The sequence below is a fragment of the Mobula birostris genome, chromosome 1 (assembly GCF_030028105.1).
Source record: "Mobula birostris isolate sMobBir1 chromosome 1, sMobBir1.hap1, whole genome shotgun sequence".
NCBI classification, from domain to species: domain Eukaryota; kingdom Metazoa; phylum Chordata; class Chondrichthyes; order Myliobatiformes; family Myliobatidae; genus Mobula; species Mobula birostris.
This window is the reverse complement of record NC_092370.1, coordinates 222893535-222919074: the sequence shown is the minus strand read 5'-3', so window position 1 is coordinate 222919074 and position 25540 is coordinate 222893535. Positions and strand designations below refer to the sequence as shown.

General features: G+C 44.5%; 1 protein-coding gene across 3 annotated transcripts in view; it reads right to left on the bottom strand.

The window, feature by feature from the left end:
- The window catches only part of brf1b (BRF1 general transcription factor IIIB subunit b), a 460829-nt gene extending 437533 nt beyond the window's left edge, over positions 1 to 23296 (bottom strand). For 2 of the 3 annotated variants that reach the window (XR_011887761.1, XM_072272371.1), the window contains exon 1: positions 22927 to 23212. Coding sequence is in view for 2 of the 3 variants with exons in the window: in XM_072272371.1 (XP_072128472.1) it covers positions 22927 to 23113 (187 nt within the window). In the remaining variant the exon portion in view is untranslated. Of the gene's footprint in view, positions 1 to 22926 lie in introns of all 3 variants that reach the window. The other variant, XM_072272380.1, reaches the window with a different exon arrangement.
- Between the last annotated feature and the right edge of the window lie 2244 nt (positions 23297 to 25540).

The window sequence follows — 25540 nt, the reverse complement described above, 5'->3', positions numbered from 1 at the left end:
TCAACTCCCTCCAATTCCCTCTGCCTTCCCTTTCTCCCATAATCCACTGTCCCCCTCCTGTCAGATTCCTTCTTCTTCAGTCCTTTACCTCTTCCACCCATCACCTCTCAGCTCCCCACTCCCATCCACCTTCCCCCTCACCTGGTTTCACCTATCACCAGTCAGCTTGTACTCCTTTCCCTCCCTCGCCTTCTTATTCTGGCACCTGCCCCCTTTCTTTTCAGTCCTGACGAAGGTTTTCGGCCTGAAACCAGCACTGTTTACTCCTCACCATAGACTCTGTCTGACTTGCTGAGTTCCTCCAGCATTTTGTATGTGATACTTTTGGACAGATCAGATTCAATTATTCCCCTACATCATTTGCTTCCACATAGTCCATTGACTAATTATGCCATTGCAATATTGATGCTGCATCTGTCCACATAACGTGGACAAGTCATGGAATCGCACAATACAAAAACACATCCTTCGGTCTACCGCATCCATACTACACCATCTCATTTGCCTGCATTAGGACCATATCCTTATGCCTACCCTATCTGTCCAAATATCTCCTGAACAATGATTGTATCTGCTTCAATCACCTTCTCTGGTATTGCATTCCAAATACCAACCACTGTATTAAAAAAAAACTTGCCCCTCAAATTCTCTTTAGACCTCACTCCTGAAATCCCCTTTAAAACTCCTTCCTCACACCTTAAATCTATGCCATCTTGTTTTTATTGCCTCTACTACTTAAAAAGGAACCCATGGGGAAGGTTTTTTCCACATTGAGGGTGATGAGTATATGGAATGAGCTGCCAGAGGAAGTGGTGAAGACATACAATTATAACCTTTAAAGGACATTTTAACAGGTACATGGATAGGAAAGGTTTAGGAGGGATATTGGAAAAATGGAGGCAAATGGAACTAGCTTAGTTTGGCAGCTTTGGTCGTCAAAGGGCCTGTTTCCAGGCAGTACAGCTCTTTCACTTTTTGACTAAAGACTGAAGGCCTAAAGGCCTAGAGGCCTGGCCAGAGATCAGAGGATTGGCCATTTGTGTAGGTGGGAGGGAGGGAGGAAAGAGGCTTCTTTTGCTGTTGTTTTGTTGCTCTTCTGAGGGCTTGTTCTTGCTAACAGCCCAACGAACCATCAATTTACAGGGCATGTCACTCAGGGACTTGGGCTATACTTTTTTTCTTGTTACTGTACATTTACTGAGATCTCATATGAGCTATATGTACCTTGTGTAGTGTATAACTGTTAGTACTATGTCTTGTACCTTGGCTCCAACTTCCCACAGTCACCTCCAGGATTCCCAACTAAACGCACCTGAGAGCTAGAATTATACCTTCCACTCAGAGATCACAATTAAAACCAGGCAATTATGGAGTGGTCAAGAAATAGTTGTTCACATCTATGGGGTTCAAGAGCTACGAGGTACAGTGTTCAGTTCTAGTCACCTCATTGTAAAAGGATGTGGAAGCTTTAGGGAGGATGCAGACAAGATTACCAGGATGCTGCCTGGATTAGTGAGCATGTCTTATGAAGCAAGGTTGAATGAGCTAGGACTTTTTTCTTTTTGGAGAGGAGGATGAGAGGTGACTTGATATAGAGATGTACAAGATGATAAGAGACAGAGTGGACAGCTAGTGCCTTTTCCCCAAGTGAGTATTCTATTCTGATAAGGTGCTCTTTGGTCGTAGACTTTCCAACCATTGGAAACATCCCTTCAGCAATTTGATTCACCTAGTGCATCCATTATTAAGGACCTCAATCACCCAGGACATGCCCTCTTCTCATTGCTACCATCAGGGATGAGGTATAAGAGCCTGAAGGCATACATTCAATGTTTCAAGAAGAAATGTATGGGAGAAAGAAGTATCACACAACACTAGTGCCCAATGGCTGAAAGACCAACAAACAAGCCTCTGCAATCTCCCACAGGAAGAACCAGTCACCATCACAGCAGTAGATGCGCAGCAAGGGGTAGCAAGTATGAAGAACTGGACATCACCAGGGCCTGTCATGATCCCCGCCTACCAACTGAAGAAACTAACAGCATTACATACATGGCTGGCAGCTCAAATGAGCCAGCTGCCTGAAGCAGGCCCCTACCCTGACTGGCTAACTCAAGGAAGGACAGTACTCATAATGAAGGAGCCTCACAAAGGAGCAACACCATCAAACTAACAGCCTATGACCTGCCTGTCAACAACATGGAAGCTCCTATCAGGCATCATAGCCACCAAACTGAAGAAACACTTGTGTAAATTCCTGAGCTCTGCTCAGAAAGGGATTGGCAATAGAACCAGATGCTCCAAGCATCATCTACTGGTAGACAAAGCAGTCATGTCAGACTTCAAGACCAGCCATCCAACCTATGCACAACCTAGATCAACTACCAGAAAGCATATGACTTAATGCCTGTCTCTGTACAGGGTCAACAAGACACTAAGGACCTTCATCAAGAACTCAATGGACCAGAAAGTTAAGTCAAAGCCAATAGCACAAGTGACCATCAGATGTGGAATATACCAGGGTGATGCACTAACCCCACTGCTGTTCTGCATAGGCTTGAACCCCCCCCCCGCCAATCATCTCAAAGAGTGGATACGGGTACAGGTTCAAGAGTGGGGTGACCATCAGCCACCTCCTGTACATGGATGACATCAAGCTGTAGACCAGTGTTGGCACATGGCCAAGTGGTTAAGGCGTCAGTCTAGTGATCTGAAGGTCGCTAGTTCGAGCCTCAGCTGAGGTAGCATGTTGTGTCCTTCAGCAAGGCACTTAACCACACATTGCTCGCAACGACACCGGTGCCAAGCCGTATCAGCCCTAGTGCCCTTCCCTTGGACAACATCGGTGGCGTGGAGAGGGGAGACTTGCAGCAAGGGCAACTGCCGGTCTTCCAACCAACCTTGCCCAGGCCTGCACCCTGGAAACCTTCCAAGGCGCAAATCTATGGTCTCACAAGACGAACGGGTGCCTATTGGAATACCAGAAATGGAAGAGACTTTGACTCAGTAATCCACCTGACAAAGGTCTACAGCAGAGACATCGAGATGGCATTTGGACTGGAAAAGTGAAGCCCAATAGTAGTGAAAAGAGGCATGCTCATTAAGACTGAAGGAGTCGAGTTACTTTAAGGCCACATACCAGATGTTCAGGACAACTACAAATACCTGGGGATCCTGCAGGCGCATGGAAGCCATGATGAGGACACAACAAGAACCTCCAAAGAGTGAGACAGGTCCTAAAAAGCCAGCTGAATGGGGAGAACAAGATCAGAGCCATCAACACATTCGTCCTACCAGTCATCAGATACCAAGGCACAATAGTATACTGGCCAAGGAACGAACTGGAAGCCGCTGACATCAAGAACTGGAAACTAGTAACAATACATGGAGGATTCCATCCAAAGTCCAAGATCAAGAGACTGTACACCCCTCAGAACAAAGGAGGACAGGGCCTTGGAACCAAGGCCACAGTCCTGGAAGAAGTGAGAAAACATCCATGAGAATGTCAGGAAGATGGACCCCAAGGATGACCTGCTAGGAGAATACTCCAGGCAGCAGGCAGGGAAAATGGAAATGGAAGTGGGTGAATCAGAGCAAGAGGACCAGAGGCCACGGCAGGACAAGCCACTACACAGGATGTACCACTGCCAGATATCAGTGCTGGCTGAAACAAGGAAGTCCTACCAATGGCTGGGAATGGCAGGGCTGAAGGACAGCACAGGGGCACTGCTCAAGGCTGCACAAGAGCAACAGGAGCAGGGGTCTATCACACCAGACATGACCCAAGATGCAGACTGTGCAAGGAATCCACTGAAACCATCCAGCACATAGTAGCAGAATGCAAGATGCAGGCAGGGATAGCATACACTGAATGGCACTGTGTAAAGGAATTGCGTACAGGAACATCTGCACCAAGCACGGATTGGACACTCCCAAGTCCAGATGAGGAACACCCAAGAAGGTAGTGGAGAATGTCAGAGCCAAGATCCTGTGGGACTTCCAAATACAGACTGATAAGCAGGTACTGGCCAACCAACCAGACATAGAAACAGAAGAAAGCAATGGTAATAGATGAGGCAATCCCAAATGACAGTAACATCAAATAGAATACAAGGTGGTGGAGAAATACTAGGGCTTGAAAGAGTAGATAGAAAGGATGCGAAGGTTAAAGCCAGAATAACCCCAGTGGTGATAGGAGCACTTGGAGATGTGACACCTGGATTGGGAGAGCGGCTCCAACAAATCCTGGGAACAACATCTCAGATCTCAGTCAAAGGAGTGCACTACTAGGCCACTGCACCAAACCCTCAAGCTCCCAGGCCTCCGGCAGAGGACTCCAGATTAAGAGAAAAATACACATACACCACCCATAAGGGGTGAGAAAAATAATAAAAATAAATTTAAAAAATATTACTGTAATTTACAGTATTTATGTACTGCAATGTACTACAGCCACATAACAAATTTCATGACATATGCCAGTGATATTAAATCTGATTATGAAATCAAAGGCATCAACAAAAACAATGAATTTCTCAGTCAGGGGCGCCTGGTTCAGGGTTCCTTGACTATCTGCTGCCACCCAGTGACAGGTTTTGATAGTACAGTGGATTCTGGTTAATTTTGCCCAATTAAGCCGATGCCCCAATTAGCCAAAGATTCATGGAAATAAAAAAGGTACAGAAAATGCAGACGACCACTTAACTGAGTAACAAATTACATATTCAAATTAATTACAGAAAAAATCAGAAGACTACCAATACTACGCAAGTACTATAAAATTGTATTGGTTCCTAGTAGTTATAAACGGAGGAATTCATCTACTGTACGCTGCCATGTTCGTTTAACCAACTGTAAATGAACATATCAGCACAGGCCCCTAGTGCAGATAACAGACTGCCATCATACAACGCCATCAATGATTGCATTTTCCAAATCTTCATTTTTATTCTAAGATTCAGGCTTCTGGTTTAAGATAGCGCTGCTGAAGGTGGGTGACTGGCAGTTCCCAAAACAAGAAATACAACGAAAAACTTCATTAATAACACTTCTTCACTGATCACTGAATTTTTTTTTTTGTTTTTTGCATCACTCTGCAGTTTCTGAGATACTCCAACCACCTCATCTAGCACTAACAATTATTCCACTTTTAAAATCACTTAGATCACTTTTCTTCCATTTTCACATTTGGTTTGAACAACAACTGAACCTCTTGAACCTGTCTGCACCCTTTTATACATTCGGTTGCTGCCACATAATCGGCTAATTAAATATTTGCATTAACGAGCAGTTGTACAGGTGCACCGAATTATATGGCCACTGAGTGTAGGTAAGTATCATAAACAAGGCAACAGCAGTTGAAGGTGAGAGAAGAAATACATGTACAGTGGAGAGCATTCTGACTGGTTGTATCACCGTCTGGTATTGAGGCTCCAATATACAGGATCAGGGAAAGCTGCAGAGCATTGTAGCTCCAACACACGCACAATCCTTCCCTACTATTGAGTACATCTTCAAAAAGGCAGTGCCTCAAGAAGGTGGCATTAGAACCCCAACCAGCCAGAACATGCCCTTGTCTCCCTACCGACATCAGGGCGGTGGTACAGGAGCCTGAAGACCCACACTCAACAGTTCAGAAACATCTCCTTCCTCTTCATGCAACACACATCAAAGTTGCTGGTGAACGCAGCAGGCCAGGCAGCATCTCTAGGAAGAGGTACAGTCGACGTTTCAGGCCGAGACCCTTCGTCAGGACTAACTGAAAGAAGAGCTAGTAAGAGATTTGAAAGTGGGAGGGGGAGGGGGAGATCCAAAATGATAAGAGAAGACAGGAGGGGGAGGGATGGAGCCAAGAGCTGGACAGGTGATTGGCAAAGGGGATATGAGAGAATCATGGGACAGGGGGTCCGGGGAGAAAGACAGGGGGTGGGGGGAACCCAGAGGATGGGCAAGGGGTATAGTCAGAGGGACAGAGGGAGAAAAAGGAGACAGCGAGAGAAAGAATGTGTGTATAAAAATAAATAACGGATGGGGTACGAGGGGGAGGTGGGGCATTAGCGGAAGTTAGAGAAGTCGAAGTTCATGCCATCAGGTTGGAGGCTACCCAGATGGAATATAAGGTGTTGTTCCTCCAATCTGAGTGTGGCTTCATCTTTACAGTAGAGGAGGCCGTGGATAGACATGTCAGAATGGGAATGGGATGTGGAATTAAAATGTGTGGCCACTGGGAGATCCTGCTTTCTCTGGCAGACAGAGCGTAGGTGTTCAGCAAAGCGGTCTCCCAGTCTGCGTCGGGTCTCGCCAATATATAGAAGGCCGCATCGGGAGCACCGGACGCAGTATATCACCCCAGCCAACTCAAAGGTGAAGTGTCGCCTCACCTGGAAGGACTGTCTGGGGCCCTGAATGGTGGTAAGGGAGGAAGTGTAAGGGCATGTGTAGCACTTGTTCCGCTTACACGGATAAGTGCCAGGAGGGAGATCAGTGGGGAGGGATGGGGGGGGAACAAATGGACAAGGGAGTCATGTAGGGAGCGATCCCTGCGGAAAGTGGGGCGGGGGGGGGGAGGGAAAGATGTGCTTAGTGGTGGGATCCCATTGGAGGTGGCAGAAGATACAGAGAATAATATGTTGGACCCGGAGGCTGGTGGGGTGGTAGGTGAGGACCAGGGGAACCCTATCCCTAGTGGGGTGGCAGGAGGATGGAGTGAGAGCAGATGTGCATGAAATGGGGGAGATGCATTTGAGAGCAGAGTTGATAGTGGAGGAAGGGCAGCCCCTTTCTTTAAAAAAGGAGGACATCTCCCTCGTCCTGGAATGAAAAGCCTCATCCTGAGAGCAGATGCGGCGGAGACGGAGGAATTGCAAGAAGGGGATGGCATTTTTGCAAGAGACAGGGTGAGAAGAGGAATAGCCCAGATAGTTGTGAGAGTCAGTAGGCTTATAGTAGAAGTTCCTTCCCCTTCATGACCAGATTTCTGAATGGTCCATGAACCTCATCTTGCTATTCCTATTTCGCTTTTTTTAAGAAAAAATACACATTTATGTAATACATGGTAATTTTTTTTTATGTCTTCACAATATATTGCAGCTGCAAAACAACAAATTTCACGTTATACAAGTCAGTGATAATAAAGCTGATTCTGATTCTAATCCGATATCAGCCCAGAAATCCCAATGGTCAGACCACAAAAATGTCATAGCAGAATCTTGCCATTCTGCCCATCAAATATGCTTCGCTATTCAATCTGACTTTTTCCAACCCTATTGTCCCAAAACCTTAACCCCTTTACCTAAAAAGAATGACAGATTACTGAGTGGTAAAATTACCAATGAAGAATTTATCAATCTCTGCCAACATCCATCACTTGCTAACTCATTAACACACTAAGTCCACCAATCTGCATTATCATGAAGATGACTGTGTGTTACTGGAAGTGCGGACCAGCTTCGCAGACTGAGTGGGCAATACCCAGGGGGTGGGGGAGAATATTCAGGAACTTGGGTGGCTCTGCAGCCACAGCTGAGTTCTGAAGAAGAAATTTACAAGGTGAAATTCCCCACTCTCCCTCCAAACCTAACAGAGGGGACTTTCCTGCTCCTTTTCTGTTCAGTAGAAAAGTAGATTACTGCGCAGCATGTGTGTTAAAACAAAAGTGTCAAGTGTGTTGAGATACCACCAGAAGTCCAGACAGAGGGTCTTCTGGTCCAGCACCAAAATCCCAAGGCTGTTGGATTATCAAAGTCTTACTGTGGTTTATTTTCCAAAGCTTAGGTAATGCTAATGGAGGGGAAAAAATTAGCCAATTTCAAAGTGAACTGGGCAGTTCTGATACATGAAAAGAAATTACTCACATGTTGTAGAACGCGATCATGAATCTAGGAGTCTACAGATGGAGGATGGGTCACTTTCTTTGAGTGTGCTTTGGGCCTTGTCGTAACAGCACAAGCGGCTACAGACTGATGGGTCAGATTGAGAAGGGCATTCATGTGGCAGGCAGTAGGATATTGATAGAACCCTTCAATATGAACATAGTGGTCACACAATCTGTGTGTAGTTTTTCCAGTGTACAGGAGACTACTGTGAACACGAAATGCTGTACTTTGGACAGAAGATTGTAGCTGGAAAGCCTGGGTGTTAACATACCAGGTAACGCATCCTGGACCCAGCACATAACGTAATCATACAGGAAGTGTGCCAGCATCTTTATTTTCTTAGAAATTTTGAGCTAATACCTTCTTAGAAGTACAGCTTGTCAGTGAACACTCTACCTAACTTCTACAGATGTATAGTTGAAAGTGTTCAGCTAGTTGCAACATGGTCTGGTACAGCAAAGAAGTCCCAGCTTATCCAGCCCTTCCTCATATCTCAAATCAATCAGTGCCCGTAACATTACAGTGAATCTTTTATGAATCCTTTCCAGCTTAATGACATCCTTCCTATAGCTGGTTGACTAGAACGGCACTAAACACTCCAAGGGTGTCCTTAACAACATCTTGTACAGCTGTAACGTGATCCTGTCGTCCTGATGATGGCAAGCATGCCAAATACCTTCTTCATCACCATCTACCTCAGTCACTGCTTTCAGGAAACTAGCTACTAGTACCCCTAGGACTCTGTTCTACAACACTACATTTACTGTACAAGTCTTGCTCTGGTTAAACTGACCAAAATACAAAAGCTCACACTTGTCAGAGTTGAATTCTATCTGTTATTCCTTGGCCCAGTTCACCTTGATCCTGTTGCAATCTTAGATAATCTTCTTCGCTGTCCACTATGTCACCAATTTTGCTGTCACCTGCAAACTATGTTATAAAAGATTGTTATCAACATCTTAATATAGATAACAAACATCATTGGACTCAGCACTGATCATTGTGACACATCACTAGTCACAGGCCTCCAATCCAAATTCAAAAGTCTGAAATGGAGTTTATTGTCATATGCACAAGAACAAGCATGTACAGATGCAATGAAAAACTTACTTGCAACAGCATCACAGCATCAGATACACAACATACACAAGAAAAACAAATTAACATACACAATTTTCACAAGAACAAAGACAATTATACTTTAAAAAGTCCACTGTAGCACAACAAAGTCCATGGGTGCCAAAATAACTACATCATAGAGACAGAAACCTTAGTAACTACCACCTTCTGACTCCTTCTACAAAGCAATTTTATATCCACCCTGGATTCCATGTGGGCTAACCTTTCAGATCATTTGACACAGTTTAGGTTGTGGGATGTGGACCAGCCAATAAAAACGTACTGCACAGGACCATGTCAAATTCTGGAACTCCCCCTGACATCCCTAATCTCAAAGACTGCATTGGGTCAAGAACGCAGCTTACCACCTCCTTCTGGAGGCAATTAAATGCTGGCTCGCCCTGTGGAACACACACTTCTTGAACTCAAAAACCAATAAAGCCCCATTATAAACGTCCTTTCCCGTTTCTGAACTCAATGCCACTTGGTCCACCACAGGCTAGCTTTGAGATCCTTCACCTTGTTTACAAATCTTGATCTGTGCAGCAAAGGAGGACTACAGGTGATTTGATGGAGGCCTTTTTCCTAGGACAGAAATAGTTAATATGAGGGGGTATAATTAAAAGGTAAACTGTTGTAAAGGATAAGGAGATGTCAGAGGTTTTTTTTTAAGTAATAAGTGCATAGAATACACTGTCAAAGGTGGTGGTAGAGGCAGATACATTGGGGGCATTTAAGAGACTCTTAGACACATCTTCTTCATGTGCCTGGCGCGTTAAACGCTTGGGTGATCATGGCTTTCCACATCGAATGATCCCACACAGCCTCAATGATATCTCGCACACATAGATCTGTTAGTTCTTTCACAGTGTCCATATATCTTCTTCTTTGCCTTCCTCTACTGCGTTTCCCAGGCACACTGCCTTGTAATGTAAGGCATTCTATTTCTCCCTCTCTGATGACATAGCCCAGGAATTTAAGTTTTCTCTCATTTAATGATTCATTAAAGATCTTTTTTGTATGGGCATGCTGGAGTACTGTCTCATTAGTTTCCCTATCTCTATATGATATTTTCAGCATTCTAAGAAACCACACTTCTGTTGCTTTTAAGTTTCTTTGGAGTTCTGGTGTTGTAGTCTATGTTTCGGAAGCATAGATTAACCAGATGTAACATTTTAGTACCCCAAGTCTTGTTGTCATAGAAATGTGTCTGTTGGAAAAAATGGGTTTCATTTTTTGGAAGCTGGTTTTGGCAATAGCAATTCTTCTTTTTATTTCTACTTTACTTCTAGTATCTTGTGATATAAAGCTACCAAGGTAATTAAAACTGGTTTTTTGTTCAATCTTTTGGTTACCGATGTACAATTGGCAGTTGGGAGTACAGGTGTCCCCCGCTTTTCGAACGTTCGCTTTACGAAACCTCACTGTTACGAAAGACCTACATTAGTTACCTGTTTTCACTAACAGAAGGTGTCTTCACTGTTACAAAAAAAAGGCAGCGCGCAGGAAAAGCAGCGTGCGAAAAAAGGCAGTGCACGTCCCGAGCAGCTGCTTTCCCCGAGAACGGCATTCTAGCCGGCATTGCTTAAACACGTGCCCGTGAGCAGCTGTTAGCAAGATGAGCTCTAAGGTATCAGAAAAGCCTAAAAGAGCTCGTAAGGGTGTTACACTTAGCTTAAAACTAGACATAATTAAGCATTTCGATCATGGTGAACGAAGTAAGGACAAAGTGAGTTTGGATTGTGGAAGTTGATGAAGATGCTGTTGAAGAGGTTTTGGCATCCCATGACCAAGAACTGATAGATGAAGAGCTGATGCAATTGGAAGAGGAAAGGATAACAATCGAAACTGAATGCAGTAGCTAACGGACCGAAAGTGAAGTCATCCAGGAACTGAAGGTGAAGCAACTGCGTGAGATTTTCGCTGCAATGATAAAGTATGACTTTAATTTTGAAAAGGTATATCGGTTTAAGGTATATTTGCAGGATGGTTTGAGTGCTTACAAAGAACTGTATGATAGGAAAATGCGCGAGGCTCAGCAGTCAAGCATACTGTCGTTTTTCAAGTCTTCCACATCAGCCACAGCAGACGACCAACCTCGACCTTAGACATCGAGGCAGGCAGTCATAGGAGAAGATGAGCTGCCTGCCCTAATGGAAACAGACGACGATGAGATGACACCCCAGTGTCCCACCACCCCAACCCCCGGGCCCTGGACAGATATCGATTCGCGGAGAATGCAGCGGTAGCCGGGAGGCACAAAGCACATCTTTAAGAAAAAAGCCGAAAAAAACATGCTAATTAATTAGGTGCCGCCCGGCACGTAATTGTCAGCCCAGATCAGAGGCGATGCAATCGGCAATCACCTCTGATCGGGACCGACAATTACATACCGGGCGGCACCTAATTAATTAGCATGTTTATTTCGGCTTTTTTCTTAAAGATGTGCTGGGTGTGTTCCGGCCACCACTGTACTGTGCTGGGTGTGTTCCGGCCACCACTGTACCCCTGCATGGTTCGCAGATCAGTATCGGTTGGCGGCCTGGAGGGTGGGGGCCACTGCACCACCCCAACCTGCGATGACTCAACCTAACACACCATCATTAGTGTGATCGGCGCTGTCTTCCCAATTCCCGTAAGTGATACTACACTGTACATACATTATTTCTACTTTATATAGGCTGTGTATCTTTACGTGTTACTTGGTATGATTTGGCAGCTTCATAGCTTAAAGGTTACTGGACAGAGAGTGTTTCGGGCAAAAGCACTTGGGTGAGATTTTCTGCCGAGAGCGCTTGCGCCGCGTTTTTGCCGAGAGCGCTTGCACCATGCTTCTGCCGAGAGCACTTGCGTGAGATTTTCGCTATGGCAAACAGTGCAAGCAATGATTGTGGAAAAGTATTTCTACTTTATATAGGCTGTGTATTTATCATATCATTTCTGCTTTTACTATATGTTACTGTTATTTTAGGTTTTATGTGTTATTTGGCATGATTTGGTAGGTTATTTTTGGGTCTGCGAACACTCACAAATTTTTCCCATATAAATAAATGGTAATTGCTTCTTTGCTTTACGACATTCCGGCTTACGAACTGTTTCATAGGAACGCTCTACCTTCCGATGGCGGGGGAAACCTGTATCCTGCTGTTTTGATATTACCATACATTTGGTGTGTTTTTTTTTTACAGTTGATGGTTAGACCAAAATCTGCACTTGTTTGTACTACTTTGTCTAGGAGGATTTGTAGGTCTTCTGCAGCACTTGCAACTAGGGTGGTATCGTTGGCATATCTTATATTGTTGATGTGTGTTAACACCTCCAGTTTCTATCTCATCTAGGTCTTTTATTTCTCTGAGAATCATTTCACTGTAGATATTAAATTCCAGTGAGGCAACACATCCCTGTCTAACTCCTCTTTGAATTTTAGTCCAACTGCTTATATTATCATCAATTTTTACTGCCGCTGTTTGATTCCAATATAAATTTTGAAGCAGTTGTTGGTCCCTTCCGTCAATGTTTTAGTTTATTGAGAATTTGAAATAATTTTTCATGCTGCACTTTGTCGAATGCTTTAGTGAAATCAATAAAACATAAAAAGACATCATTTTGATATTCAATTGCCCTTTCTGAAAGCATTCATAGTATGAAAATTGCATTCCTAGTTCCTCTATCCTCAATAAACCCATATTGCAGTTTAGAGGTTTCTGGCCTTAACTTGTTTTTAATTCGACTCAGAACAACTCTCAACAAAATCTTTATTATGTGACTCACAAGACTGATTGTTCTATAATTTTCACAGTCAATAGTTCCAGGAGTTTTTGGCAGGGTTATAAATACTGATTTCAAGAGATCGTCAAGCAATACACCAGACTCATATATGCCATTAAACAGTTCAAAAAGAATATCTATGCCCAGATCTTCTAGGGCTTGTATCATTTCCACTGAAATCTTATCAGGTCCAGTGGCTTTACCATGTTTCATGCTTTTCATTGCTTTGGTTATTTCTTCTTTGGTAATAGGTGGACCAGAATTAGGGTGTTTAATATCTGGGAGTTCCCCTTTATTGTCTTCAAAAAGCTGTTCTATATACTGAATCCACCTCTCACATACTTTATCTGGATCTGTTAGTATGGATCCGTCTGCTGATCTTATGCATCCTGTAGAGGTGGTTTTCTTAATTCCAGTAATTTCCTTAATTTTCTTGTGCATTTCTTTGCTATTGTTAATATGGCCTTCTACTTCATTGCATTTTTGATTCAGCCATTCTTCCTTCCAATATTAGGCAGATGGATGAAAGAAAAATGGAGGGTTATGTGGGAGGGAAAAATCAGATTGATCTCGGAAGGGCCTGCACTGTGCTCTGCCCTTCTATGTTCTTCCTCTCTAGCCTCTTACACATACCACTATCCCTATCTCAGCAATCTTCCAATTCTGGAGTATTGTGAAGCACTTAATCACCCACTAGAGAAGGCAATGCCTCCAGCCTTAATTGGCCAAGGTCCATAATACCTTTCCCAAAATCCTGCAGTGCTCTCTCCTCTTCTTAAAGTGTTTCTTAAACCCTTCCTCCTTGACTAAGTGTGTGCATTTATTCATTCAAAGATCATTATATTTGGTTTCACAGTAGGTCAAATTCTATTTGGTTTCACCTCTGTGAAACCTCCAGTGTTTTGTTTGCATGAAGCATACTTTACAACTGCATTACAGAATGCCGCAGGCAATTCCACATATTTTAATTATTCCAAATTGCTACACACCTTACATATGTACGAACATCAAGATTACAACAAGGGCAACACACACAAAATGCTGGTGGAACTTAGCAAGTCAGGCATTCACCTTCCTGATGAAGGGTCTCAGCCTAAAATGTCAACTGTTTATTCCCCTCCATAGATGCTACCTGACCTGCTGAGTTCCTCCAGCATTTTGTGTGTTACTCAAGATTTCCAGCATCTGCACAATCTCATTTCTCACAACGCCAGATACCTGCAGTGTCACTCACTCAGCCTCTCATGACCACTGATTTAGGAAAAACCCAGCTGAAGTTATATGCTATTGTATCCACAGTTGTTTAAAGTCGATCAGAGCAGCATATTCCTCAAATTGACCTTGTCCTTCATAAACAAGGCCATTTTATCCCAGCTTTTAAAGTAGCAAAAACAAGAGGGAAAAGGTTTAAGGTGAGAGGAATGAGCTTCAAAGAGTCTTTGGGGGGATCCACCACATCAAGTCTGCTCCACCATTCCATCATGGCTGATTTATTATCCCTCTCAACCCCATCTTCCTACCTTCTCCTCATAACCTTTCATACTTCTACTAATCAAGAACTATTAACCTCAGCTTTAAATATACTCAATTAGTTGGCCTCCAAAGCCATCAGTGACAATTAGTTCCATAAATTCAGCACCCTCTAGCTAGAGAAATTAGCAGTTAGCATGATGTTATTACAGCTCAGGGCATCAGAGTTCAATCCTGGTGTCCTCTGGTCGAGACTCCCCCATTATAGGGGATTGCCTCTCCAAGTCCACTCAATCTAGGCCCTTCAATTGTCAATAGGTTTCAATGAGATCTTCCTCCTCATTCTTCTGAACTTGAGTACAGGCCAGAGCTACCAAACACTCCTCATACATTAACCCTTTCATTCACTTCTGGACTCTCTCCAATGCCAGCACATCCTTTCTTAGTAACTTGGCTTAAAACCGCTCACAATACTCCATGCAGTCTGATCTGTGATGTATAAACCCTCAACATTACATCCTTGCTTTTATATTCTTGAATGGAATGCTAACATTGCATTTGCCTTCCTAACCACCAACTCAAGCTGCAAGTTAACCTTCAAGGACATACATAAAGGTGCCAGAAGAGGGCCAGTAATATCATGAAGAATCCCACCCACTCTGCTCATGCACTGTTTGTCCCACTCTCATCACGAAGGATGCTACACAGCATCCACGCCAGGACTACCAGACTCAAAAACAGTTATTTTCCCCAAGCAGCAAGGCTGATCAACACCTCCACCCACTAAACTACCCCTCCATACCCCCAACAACGCCATCATTTCCCGTCAGTCACCTTATGCACCGACACTCTTGTGTCTAGCGTCACTTTATGGACAATCAATGTATATAAACTATCTTACACATTTTTTTTATTATTGTGTTCTTTATCTTATTGTGGTTTTATTGTGCTGCATTGAATCCAGAGTAACAAATACTTCATTCTCCTTTACACTTATGTAATGGAAATGATGTTAAACAATCTTGAATCTCTTAGGGAATCCTACACAATGACTCTCAAGTCCCTTTAATCCTACAGAATTTCCTATAGAAAATAGTGCTCGCCTTTTATTCCTTCTAACAAAGTGCATGACCATACACTTCCCGACACTGAATTCCACCTGCCACTTCTTTGCCCATTCATCTAATCCATCCAACTCCTTCTACAGACTCCCTGCTTCCTTAATATTACTTGCTCTTTCTACCCATCTTTGTATCATCTGCAAACTTGGTGACAAAGCCATCAATGTAGTCATTGACATATAACGTGAAAACACACAGATCCGACACCAACCCATGCAGAACACCTCTAATCACTGGCAGCCAACCAGAAAAGGCCAGCTTTATTTCCACTCTGCCTCCTGCCAGTCAGCCAATCTTCTATCCATGCCAGTATCTTTACTGTAATACTATGGGCTCGTTCTTATCTTGTTTAATAGCCTCTTGGACAAGTAACAGACAGAAAAGATTTATAAGGATATGGGCCAAACCAGGGCAAATGGAAATTATGGTTGGCATGGACCAAAAGGCCTGTATCTGTGCTGTATGACTATGACATTTAGACAGGCACTCATAGGCAAGGCATAGAAGAATACTTTCAGTTCAAGGACCTAATGCAAAAATGGGATTAGTGTAGATGGGCAAGAAGATTGGCATGGATGGGCCAAACATCTTGCTTCTGTGCTCTATCACTCTGTGAATCTAGAAATGATTCAACCACCCACTCTCAGGTTGGTTGTAGCTAATCCCACTACTACCAACTCTTCTATTCGACCAATGTGACTAGCAAAAACCCATTTGCCTACATCTGAATCATAACCCTCTTAACCCCTCCTAATTATGTGTCGGTCCAAATCCACTTTGAATATCGTAACTGCTACCACTTCCTTAGCAGCTCATTCCATGTACTCACCACCCTCTGGGGAAAATCATGCCCCTCAGGTCCCTTTAAATCACCCTAAACCAATGCCAGTAATTCTCTGTAACTTCTGCCACCTCCAAAGGGATCCCACCACTAAGCACATCTTTCCCTACCCCGCCCCCGCTCCCTACGCAACTCCCTTGTCCATTCATCCCCCGCATCCCTCCCCACTGATCTCCCTCCTGGCACTTATCCTTGTAAGCGGAACAAGTGCTACACATGCCCTTACACTTCCTCTCTCACCACCGTTCAGGGCCCCAGACAGTCCTTCCGGGTGAGGTGACACTTCACCTGTGAGTCGGCTGGGGTGATATACTGCATCCGGTACTCCCGATGTGGCCTTTTATATATTGGCAAGACCCGACGCAGACTGGGAGACCGCTTTGCTGAACACCAACGCTCTGTCTGCCAGAGAAAGCAGGATCTCCCAGTGGCCACACATTTTAATTCCACATCCCATTCCCATTCTGACATGTCTATCCACGGGCTCCTCTACTGTAAAGATGAAGCCACACTCAGGTTGGAGGAACAACACCTTATATTCCGTCTGGGTAGCCTCCAACCTGATGGCATGAACATTGACTTCTCTAACTTCTGTTAATGCCCCACCTCCTCCTCGTACCCCATCCGTTATTTATTTATATACACACATTCTTTCTCTCTCTCTCTTCTTTCTCCCTCTGTCACCCCTTGCCCATCCTCTGGTTTTCCCCCCCCCTCCCCCTTTTCTTTCTCCCTAGGCCTCCTGTCCCATGATCCTCTCATATCTCTTTTGCCAATCAACTGTCCAGATCTTGGCTCCATCCCTCCCCCTCTTGTCTTCTCCTATCATTTCGGATCTCCCCTCCCCCTCCCACTTTCAAATCTCTTACTAACTCTTCCTTCAGTTAGTCCTGACGAAGGGTCTCGGCCTGAAACGTCGACTGTACCTCTTCCTAGAGATGCTGCCTGGCCTGCTGCGTTCACCAGCAACTTTAATTCTGCTCCTATACCGTATGGTCAATACCAAGTATGGTCTCACCTGGATTTGATTCCTGAGGCCACAAGATTTTTGTCACATGCCTCGAGGTACAGTAAAAAATGACTTACTTAGCATCCATACAGATCAAACCGTAACAACAGTGAATTGAAGTAGCACAAGATAAAACAATAACAGAGTGCAGAATCAAGCATTACAGAGAAACTGCTAGGGTGGCGCAGTCGTACATCGGTAAGCATAATGTCATTACAGCGTAGGCGACCTGGATTCAATTCCACTGTCGTTTGTAAGGAGTTCCTCCATGACTGCGTAGGTTTCCTTGGGTGCTCTGGTCCCTCCCATATTCCAAAGTGGACATAATATGTTGGCGCTATAAGCATGGCGAAACTTGCAAGCCACCACCATCACATCATTACTGTGTTGGTCATTGATGTAAATGATGCATATCAAAACATACGTGAAATGCAAGGGACAAATAAAGCTATTTTCTTTATGCAGCTGTAATATGACATCCCAACTCTTGTATTCAATCCCCTGATGCAGTGGTTCCCACCCTCCGGGCCACAGACTGATATCGGGCTGCAAAGCATGCAGGGGTGCAGCGATAGCTGGAGCGCACCCAGCACATCTTTAAGAAAAAAGACGAAGTAAACAAGCTAATTAATTAGGTGCTGCCCAGAAGCCAGTCTTTATTACAGGAACTGAGATAGAGAGGGTCAATAACTTTACATTCTTCAGCATTAAGGATCGACGTTTCTCTCTCTGAAAAGTGTCAGAGGATCTGGCCTGGGACCAGCACGTAACTGTCTTTACAAAGAAAGCACGGCAGCGCCTATACTTTATTAGTTTGTGTAGATTCAACATGTCACCTCGATCCTGACAGCCCTGTCTTTTCAGCCTGTCTGGGCTGGCGTTTAAATTGACCAAACAATGGAACAGCTAAAGGCTCCAGCGCCCTGGAAAGAGAAGTGAACATTGCGTAGAGCAAGTGAAATCGGCAATCGCCTCTGATCTGGGCCGACATTTATGTGCCGGGCGGCACCTAATTAATTAGCTTGTTTATTTCGGCTTTTTTCTTAAAGATGTGCTGGGTGCGCTCCGGCTACCGCTGCACCACTGCACGCTTCGCAGCCCGGTATCAGTCCGCGGCCCGGAGGTTGGGGATCACTGCCCTGATAGACAAAGGCAAGCATGCCAAAGATCACCTTCACCACTGTATAGCATGTTGCTACTTTAAGAAGCTATGTACTTGAACCTTTGCTGGTCTCTGTTCTATAACACTTCCCAAGCCTCGCCATTCACTGTGCATGTCCTGCCCCAAAATACATCACTTCACACTTGGCTGAGTTCAACTGCATCTGCCATTCCTTGGTCCACTTTCCCAGTTGATCAAGATCCTCTTGTACCCTGAGGCAAACTCTTTTCACTGTCCACCACACTTTAGTGTCATTCACAAACTTCATAATCATCCCAGCTACATTCTCAACTAAATCATTAATATACACTACACATAGCAGAGGACTCAGCACCCATCACATCAGCACCCCTACTCACATGCCTCCACATGAAAAACAATCCTCCACTACCACCCAACTCCTTCCACCAATCCAATTTTGTTCAACTGGCTACAGTCCATAAGAGGGACAATACCAGTACATAGAATTGAGAGTGGCAAGACAGGGGCTGGAAGGTAATAGGTGGAAGCACACGGTACGGGATGATGGGCAGACAGAATGAAGGAGGGAGGCAGTAGGTGATAGATGAAAACAGAAAAGGGACAAAATACAGGTAGATGGCGCCCAGAGGAGAAGGGAAGGAAAAGAGGAGAAACATAGAACAGTGCAGCGCAGTACAGGCCCTTTGGCCTGTGATGTTGTGCTGACCCTTTAGAACATAAAAAATCTACAACATATACTTTATACAAATGTTTGTACTTTACTGTCACCAGACAATTGGTACTAGAACGTACAATCATCACAGCGATATTTGATTCTGCGCTTCCCGCTCCCTGGATTACAAATATTAAATATTAAAAATAGTAAAATTTAGTAAATATTAAAAATTTAAATTATAAATCATAAATAGAAAATAGAAAAATGGAAAGTAAGGAGTGCAAAAAAAAAACAAGAGGCAGGTCTGGATATTTGGAGGGTACGGCCCAGATCCGGGTCAGGATCCATTCAACAGTCTCATCACTACAGGCCCTTCAACCCACAGTGTTGTGCCGACCATGTAACCTACTCTAGAAGCTGCCTAGAATTTCCCTAACGTACAGTTGTACATTTTTTTAAGCTCCATGTACCTTTCTAAGAGTCTTTTAAAAGACCCTATTGTATTCACCTCTACTGGCAGTGCATTCCACGCACCCACCACTGTGTGAAAAACTTACCTCTGACATCCTCCCTGTACCTACTTCCAAGCACCTTAAAATTATGCCCCCTCGTGTTAACCCACCCCAAGATCAATCTAACACTCTCTCCACACACAACCCTCTATTTTTCTATCATCCATGTGCCTATCTAAGAGCCTCTTAAATGTCCTTAATATATCGGCCTCTACCACCACCCCTGGCAGGGCATCTCACACACCTACCATTCTCCATGTAAAAAACCTACTTCTCTCACATCCCCCTTATACTTTCTTCCAATCACATTACCGTCATGCCTCCTCATATTAGCCATTTCTGCCTGGCTGTCTAATCCATCTATGCCTTTTATCTTGTACACCACTATCAAATCATCTCTCATCCTCTTTCACTGCAAACAGAAAAGCCCGAGCTTGCTCAACCTATCCTCATAAAACATGCTCTCTAATCCAGGCAGCATCCTGGTAAATCTCTGCAACCTCTCTGAAGCTTCCAGCTCCTTCCTATAATAATGCAGAGGATAGCAGACACAAAACTAGACTTTTTGAACATTTGAGGGAACCACAAGCTGCTTATGCTTGCAGGAAAAGACAGTACTTGGGTGTCTCAGGAAATTTAACATGTTCCTGTTGACATGTAAAGCATGTGCCAGCAGGCTCAAGGACAGCTTCAACTCCACTGTTATGGTTCCCTGTAACGATAATACGGACTCTTGACCTCACAGTCCACGTGCACTGCACCTTCTCTGTAACACTTGATTCTGCATGCTTTTGGTTTACCTTTTGCTACCACAATGATTTGATCTGAATGGAAGCTATGCACGACAATTTTTTCCATTGTACTTTAGTGGGTATGACAATGATAAACCAATTTAACAAGTGTTATAAATGCCCTTATTCATCCTAATTGGATGTATCACAGCTTAGTATAGCAACTGCTTTGCTCAAGAATGTAAGAAACTGCAGAGAGTCAGGGACACAGCTCAACACATTACAGAAACCAGCCACTCCTCCATGGAACGCACACAAAATGCTGGAGGAACTCAGCAGGCCAAGCAGTATCTATGGAAAAAAAAAGTACAGTCAACGTTTCAGGCCAAAACCTTTTGGCAGGATTGGAGAAAAAAAAAAATGAGTAATAGGTTTAAAAGGTGGAGGGAGGGAAGGAGGGGGGGGGAGAAGAGGGGAGAAGAGAGAGAGAGAGAGAGAGACAGACAGACAGACAGGGTGATAGGTGGAAGGGAAGGTTTAAACTTTTTCAGGATAGGCATTGTTGGAAGAGAATTCACAGTATAGTAATCCAATCACAAACAAGAGAGAATCTGCAGATGCTGGAAATCCAAGCAACACACACAAAATGCTGGAGGAACTCAGCAGACCTCCTCCATGGACAATGTCTATATTTCTATCAGCTTCGGTACAGCAGCCAGTATAATCAAAGATCCTACCCACCCCAGACATTCTCTATTCTCTCTCACGCCATTGGGCAGACGATACAAAAGCTTGGAGGTATGTACTGCCAGCTCAAGGACAGCTTCTATCCTGCAGTTACAAGACTACTGAACGGCCCCTACTGTGTCAAGATGGACTCTTGACCTCACAATCTACCTCGTTATGACCTTTCCCCTTATTTTGTGCCTGCCATGCACTTTCTCTGTAACCGTAACATTTTATTCTGCATTCTGTAATTGGTTTTTCCAAAGGAGATGTGAGGGGCAAGTTTTTTTTAAATAAACAGAGAGTGGTAGGTGCCTGAGTGGTGGTGGAGGCAAAAAACATTAGGATTTTAAGAGACGTCTGGATAGGCACATGAATCTGAGGGGAATGGAAGGACATGGACATTGTGTAGGCAGTAGGGATTAGTTTAGTTAGACATTCGATTTCTAAATTAATTGGTTCAGCACAACAGTGTAGGCCGAAGGGCCTGTTCCTGTGCAGTACTGTTCTACGTTCTATACAATACCTCAATGCACAGATGTAATGAAATGATCTGTATGGATGGTATATGAAACGTTTTTTCACTGTAAATGTGAGAATAATAAACAATTTACTGATCGATGGTTCCTTAAGGTTGTAATAGGCAATGGTGGTAGTGGGGATAATCTCCCAGTACCTATTTAATGCTCCCAATGGCATGTATCTCAAAAGGCTCTGACAACCAAGTCCAGCTCCTGGCCTTCACGTGTAGCTTAGCAGCTAAACCCAGTGGGACCATTTCTAGCGACAAAATAGGGGCAAAGGCAGGTTACCAGTGCCTTAAAAGCAGCCGATTCAGGCAGATGGAGCTCATCAGGGAGAAGGAAAACTCCAGTCTCAAACCTCCCCTGTTTGCCGCTATACCCACTCATGGGGAAGGCTTTGAGAGTAAGCCCCGAGGAAGAATCCAGAGCTGGAGTCTCTAAGGCAGTTCTATGTGAGTTCAATGCTGACTGGCAACTCCTGCGATGCCAAATGTGCCAAACTGTATCAGTCGCTGCCGTTTCTTTGGATTCATCAGCTGTGTGGAGAGGGGGAGCTTGCTCCATGGGGAACAGCTTGCCTCCAAATCATACTGTCCTGGCTAGTGTATTACGTAGAGAGCTAGGAAGCAACATCCGTGGTCAACCCTAACCAGAGGGCCTCAACTGATTAATGCTGAATTTATGGAACAGTAGAGTCTACAATGATTCACCTATTTGGGGATAAATAGGGATATTTATAAAGATAAACTGCTCCCATGTTCCCACTCTAGAGACCCAAGTGCACAAACTAAGACGAACACTCAGGAGATGCAATCTTTGGATGAGACCTACCAGGTCCTAACTCCTGTGTGCCTGTAAGCAATCCAATGACTTGAAAGAAAGGAGTACAGTCCTCAGAGTCCAGTAGACGGAATTAAGTCACTGAACAATACCACTATGAGTTCATGATCACTTTGGCAGCTCCCAGGTATCACAGATGACAACGGTCATTTCAGAACTAACAGTAGCTTTGCAAGTGAATGAAGGTTACACAACCTGCTGCAAAATAAAAGCTAACTTTCATGACATATCAGCAATAAATTCTCACTGCCAAATTTCTGGAGCTGTCGGTGATAACACACGATTCTGATTCCCATGTTATTTATACCCAGTGTATGTATGTCTACGACAGCGACAAACTTGAGCAAGGGAGGACAGAAAGTGAAGTTTTCATTTTGGCAGCAACTTTCACTCCGAAGGCTCCTATAAACTTAGGAGAGTTCTAATTCAAATGAAGTTCTTGCGAGAGTATACACAATTGCAAATACCAACAATACTTTTTTCCCCCACAGTAAGTGCCACGGGCCGTGGATCCCTGGCGCTCGCGTGCGTGCAGCGGGTATGGGGAGGGGGGACCACGCGTGCAGCGGGTCGATGGGCCGAGCGTACTCACCATCCAAGGAGACGAACTGCCCGACGGCCGAAGAGCCGCCGCCGCTGTTCTCCACAAACTGCACCTCGGACACGATGATGTTGTCCTCCAGGACGGAGCCGCACGCCGTACATACCGCGTCCCCCCGCGCCTGGTCCAAGTCGATATCGGTGCAGCCGCAAGTGCGGCAGACCCGGGAGCTGGCCATGGCTGACGAACCCTTACTCCTTTCCGGGCTGGCGAGCGAGACACCCTCACGGCAGCCCGAGGCTGCAGCTGGGCCTTCGGCCTCGGCGGGTAATTCAGGCCGAGATGGCGACTTCTTCCGGGCCTGGCTGTCGGCGGTGAGCTGTGCACCCGAGCGGCCGCCCTCTCGTCGAGTCCCTGACGGTCTCCGAGAACCTCACCACGATCCTCGGAGCCACCGCGCACACCGAACCCACTCCGCGTCCGCGCGGCTCGCCGTCCGGAGCCACACTGAGCCGGCGGAGCGGGGCTGCCCACTCGCACCCGAGCGAAGGGAGGGATAGAGGGAGAATACCCCGATTAAATCAGCAGTCAGCCCCGCTCTCCTCCTGAGCTGATAAACAACGCAATATCCAGAAATGTTTTGATGAATGGCTGGTCCTCAGCTCCAAATGTGCAAAGTTTATTATTATTATTTTGTAATTCAGCTCTTCCAACCCCCCCCCCCCGCCGTGGTTTCGGGTTACTAAGGTCCCAGAACATGCACGTGCTCCGAATTAAAGGCCCCGCACTGAGCTAGAACTCCCAAAGCAAACTGCTGCAGATTAGAATCAAATTTATTATCACTGGCATTTATACAGTCACAGACTATATAAACATCACCAATAAAAAAACTGATTCCGATTTGCCGTGAAATTTGTTGCTTTGCAGTAGCAATACAGCGCAATGCATAATAAAACATAATTACTATAAGTTACAAAAATAAATTTTAAAAAATGCAAAAGATGAATAACGAGATAGCACTCATGGGTTCATGGACCGTTTCAGAAATCTGATGTGGGAGGGAAACAATCAGTTCCTGAATCATTGACAGTTCAATCTCTGTATCCGTGCTATGGTGAAAGTAGCCAGGATCTCAGCAGAAAAAGTTCGGGGAGATGGTAATGACAATCCTCAACATAAACAAAAGTGATTCTACAAATACTGGAAATCCTAAGCAATGCACAAAATGCTAGAGCAACTGAGGTTGGGTGGGACTCCAACCAAAGGTCATGGGTTAAGGTGAAAGGTCAAAAATTTAAGGGGAACATGAGGGGAAACTTCTTCACCGTCTAGTGCACATTCTGGAGCAGAGGGTGGCGGTAATGCACCATTAAGCTGGATGCCAACCGCCGTAAAACAAGATACAGACAGACAAACTTCTTCACCCAGTGTCGAATGAGCTGCCAGCACAAATGGTGTATGTAAGCTCGATGTCAACACTTAAGAGAAATTTGGATAGGTACATGGGTGTTAGGGATATGGAGGGCTATGGTCCTGCTGCAAGTCAATGGGAGTAGCCAGTTCCGATGGTTCCGCATGAACTAGATGGGCCAAAAGGCCTTTTTCTGTACTGTACTTTTCTATGACTAATTCAGCAAGTCAGGCAGCATCTATGGAGAGGAATAAGCAGTCATGGCTTCCAGCAACTGCAGAATCTCTTGTGTTTGCAATCAGAATACTTTCTACAGAGCATCTGTAGAAGTTTGTTGAGAGTATTTTGTGACATGCCAAATCTCTAAGCTTCTGAGAAAGTAGGGGCACTGGCATGCCTTCTTCATGATTTCATCAAAGTTCAAAGTAAATTATTATCAAAGTACATGTATGTCACCATATATGACCCTGGAATTCATTTTCTTGCAGCCATACACAGTAAATCCAAGAAACACAATTGAATCAATGAAAGACAGCACCAACAGGAAGGACAATCAATGTGCAAGACAACAAACTGTGCAAATACAAAAGAAAACCAGTAATGATCGATCAATCAATCAATCAATAAATAAGCAATAAGTATCGGGACATGAGATGAAGAGTCCTAGGTTGTAGGAACAATTCAGTGATGGGGCAAGTGAAGTTAACCCCTCTGGTTCAAGAGCCTGATGGCTGAAGGGTAATAACTGCTCCTGAACTTGGGTGTGTGGGTCCTGAGGCTCCTGTACCATCTTTTTTCTGGCAGCTGCAAGAAGAGAGTATGGCTTGGGTGGTGGGGATCCTTGCTAATGGATGATGCCTTCCTGTGACAGTGCTCCATGCAGATCTGCTTAATAGTGGGAGAGCTTTACCTGCGATGGACTGGGTTGCATCCACTACTTTCTATAGATTTTTCCATTCAAGGGCATTGGTGTCTCCATGCCAGGCTGTGATGCAAACAGTCAATATACTCTACACCACACATCTATAGGAGTTTGTAAAAGTTTTATATGCAATGCCAAATTTTCACAAACTTTGAAGGAAGTAGAGGTGCTGCCGTGCTTTCTTTGTAATTGCACTTATGTGCTGAACCCAGGACAGATCCTCTGAAATAATAATTTAAAGTTGGTGACTCTCTCTACCTCTGATTTCCCAATGAGGACTGGCTCACACACCAGGGCTTCCTCCTCCTGATTACCGGATCCTTTGAATTACT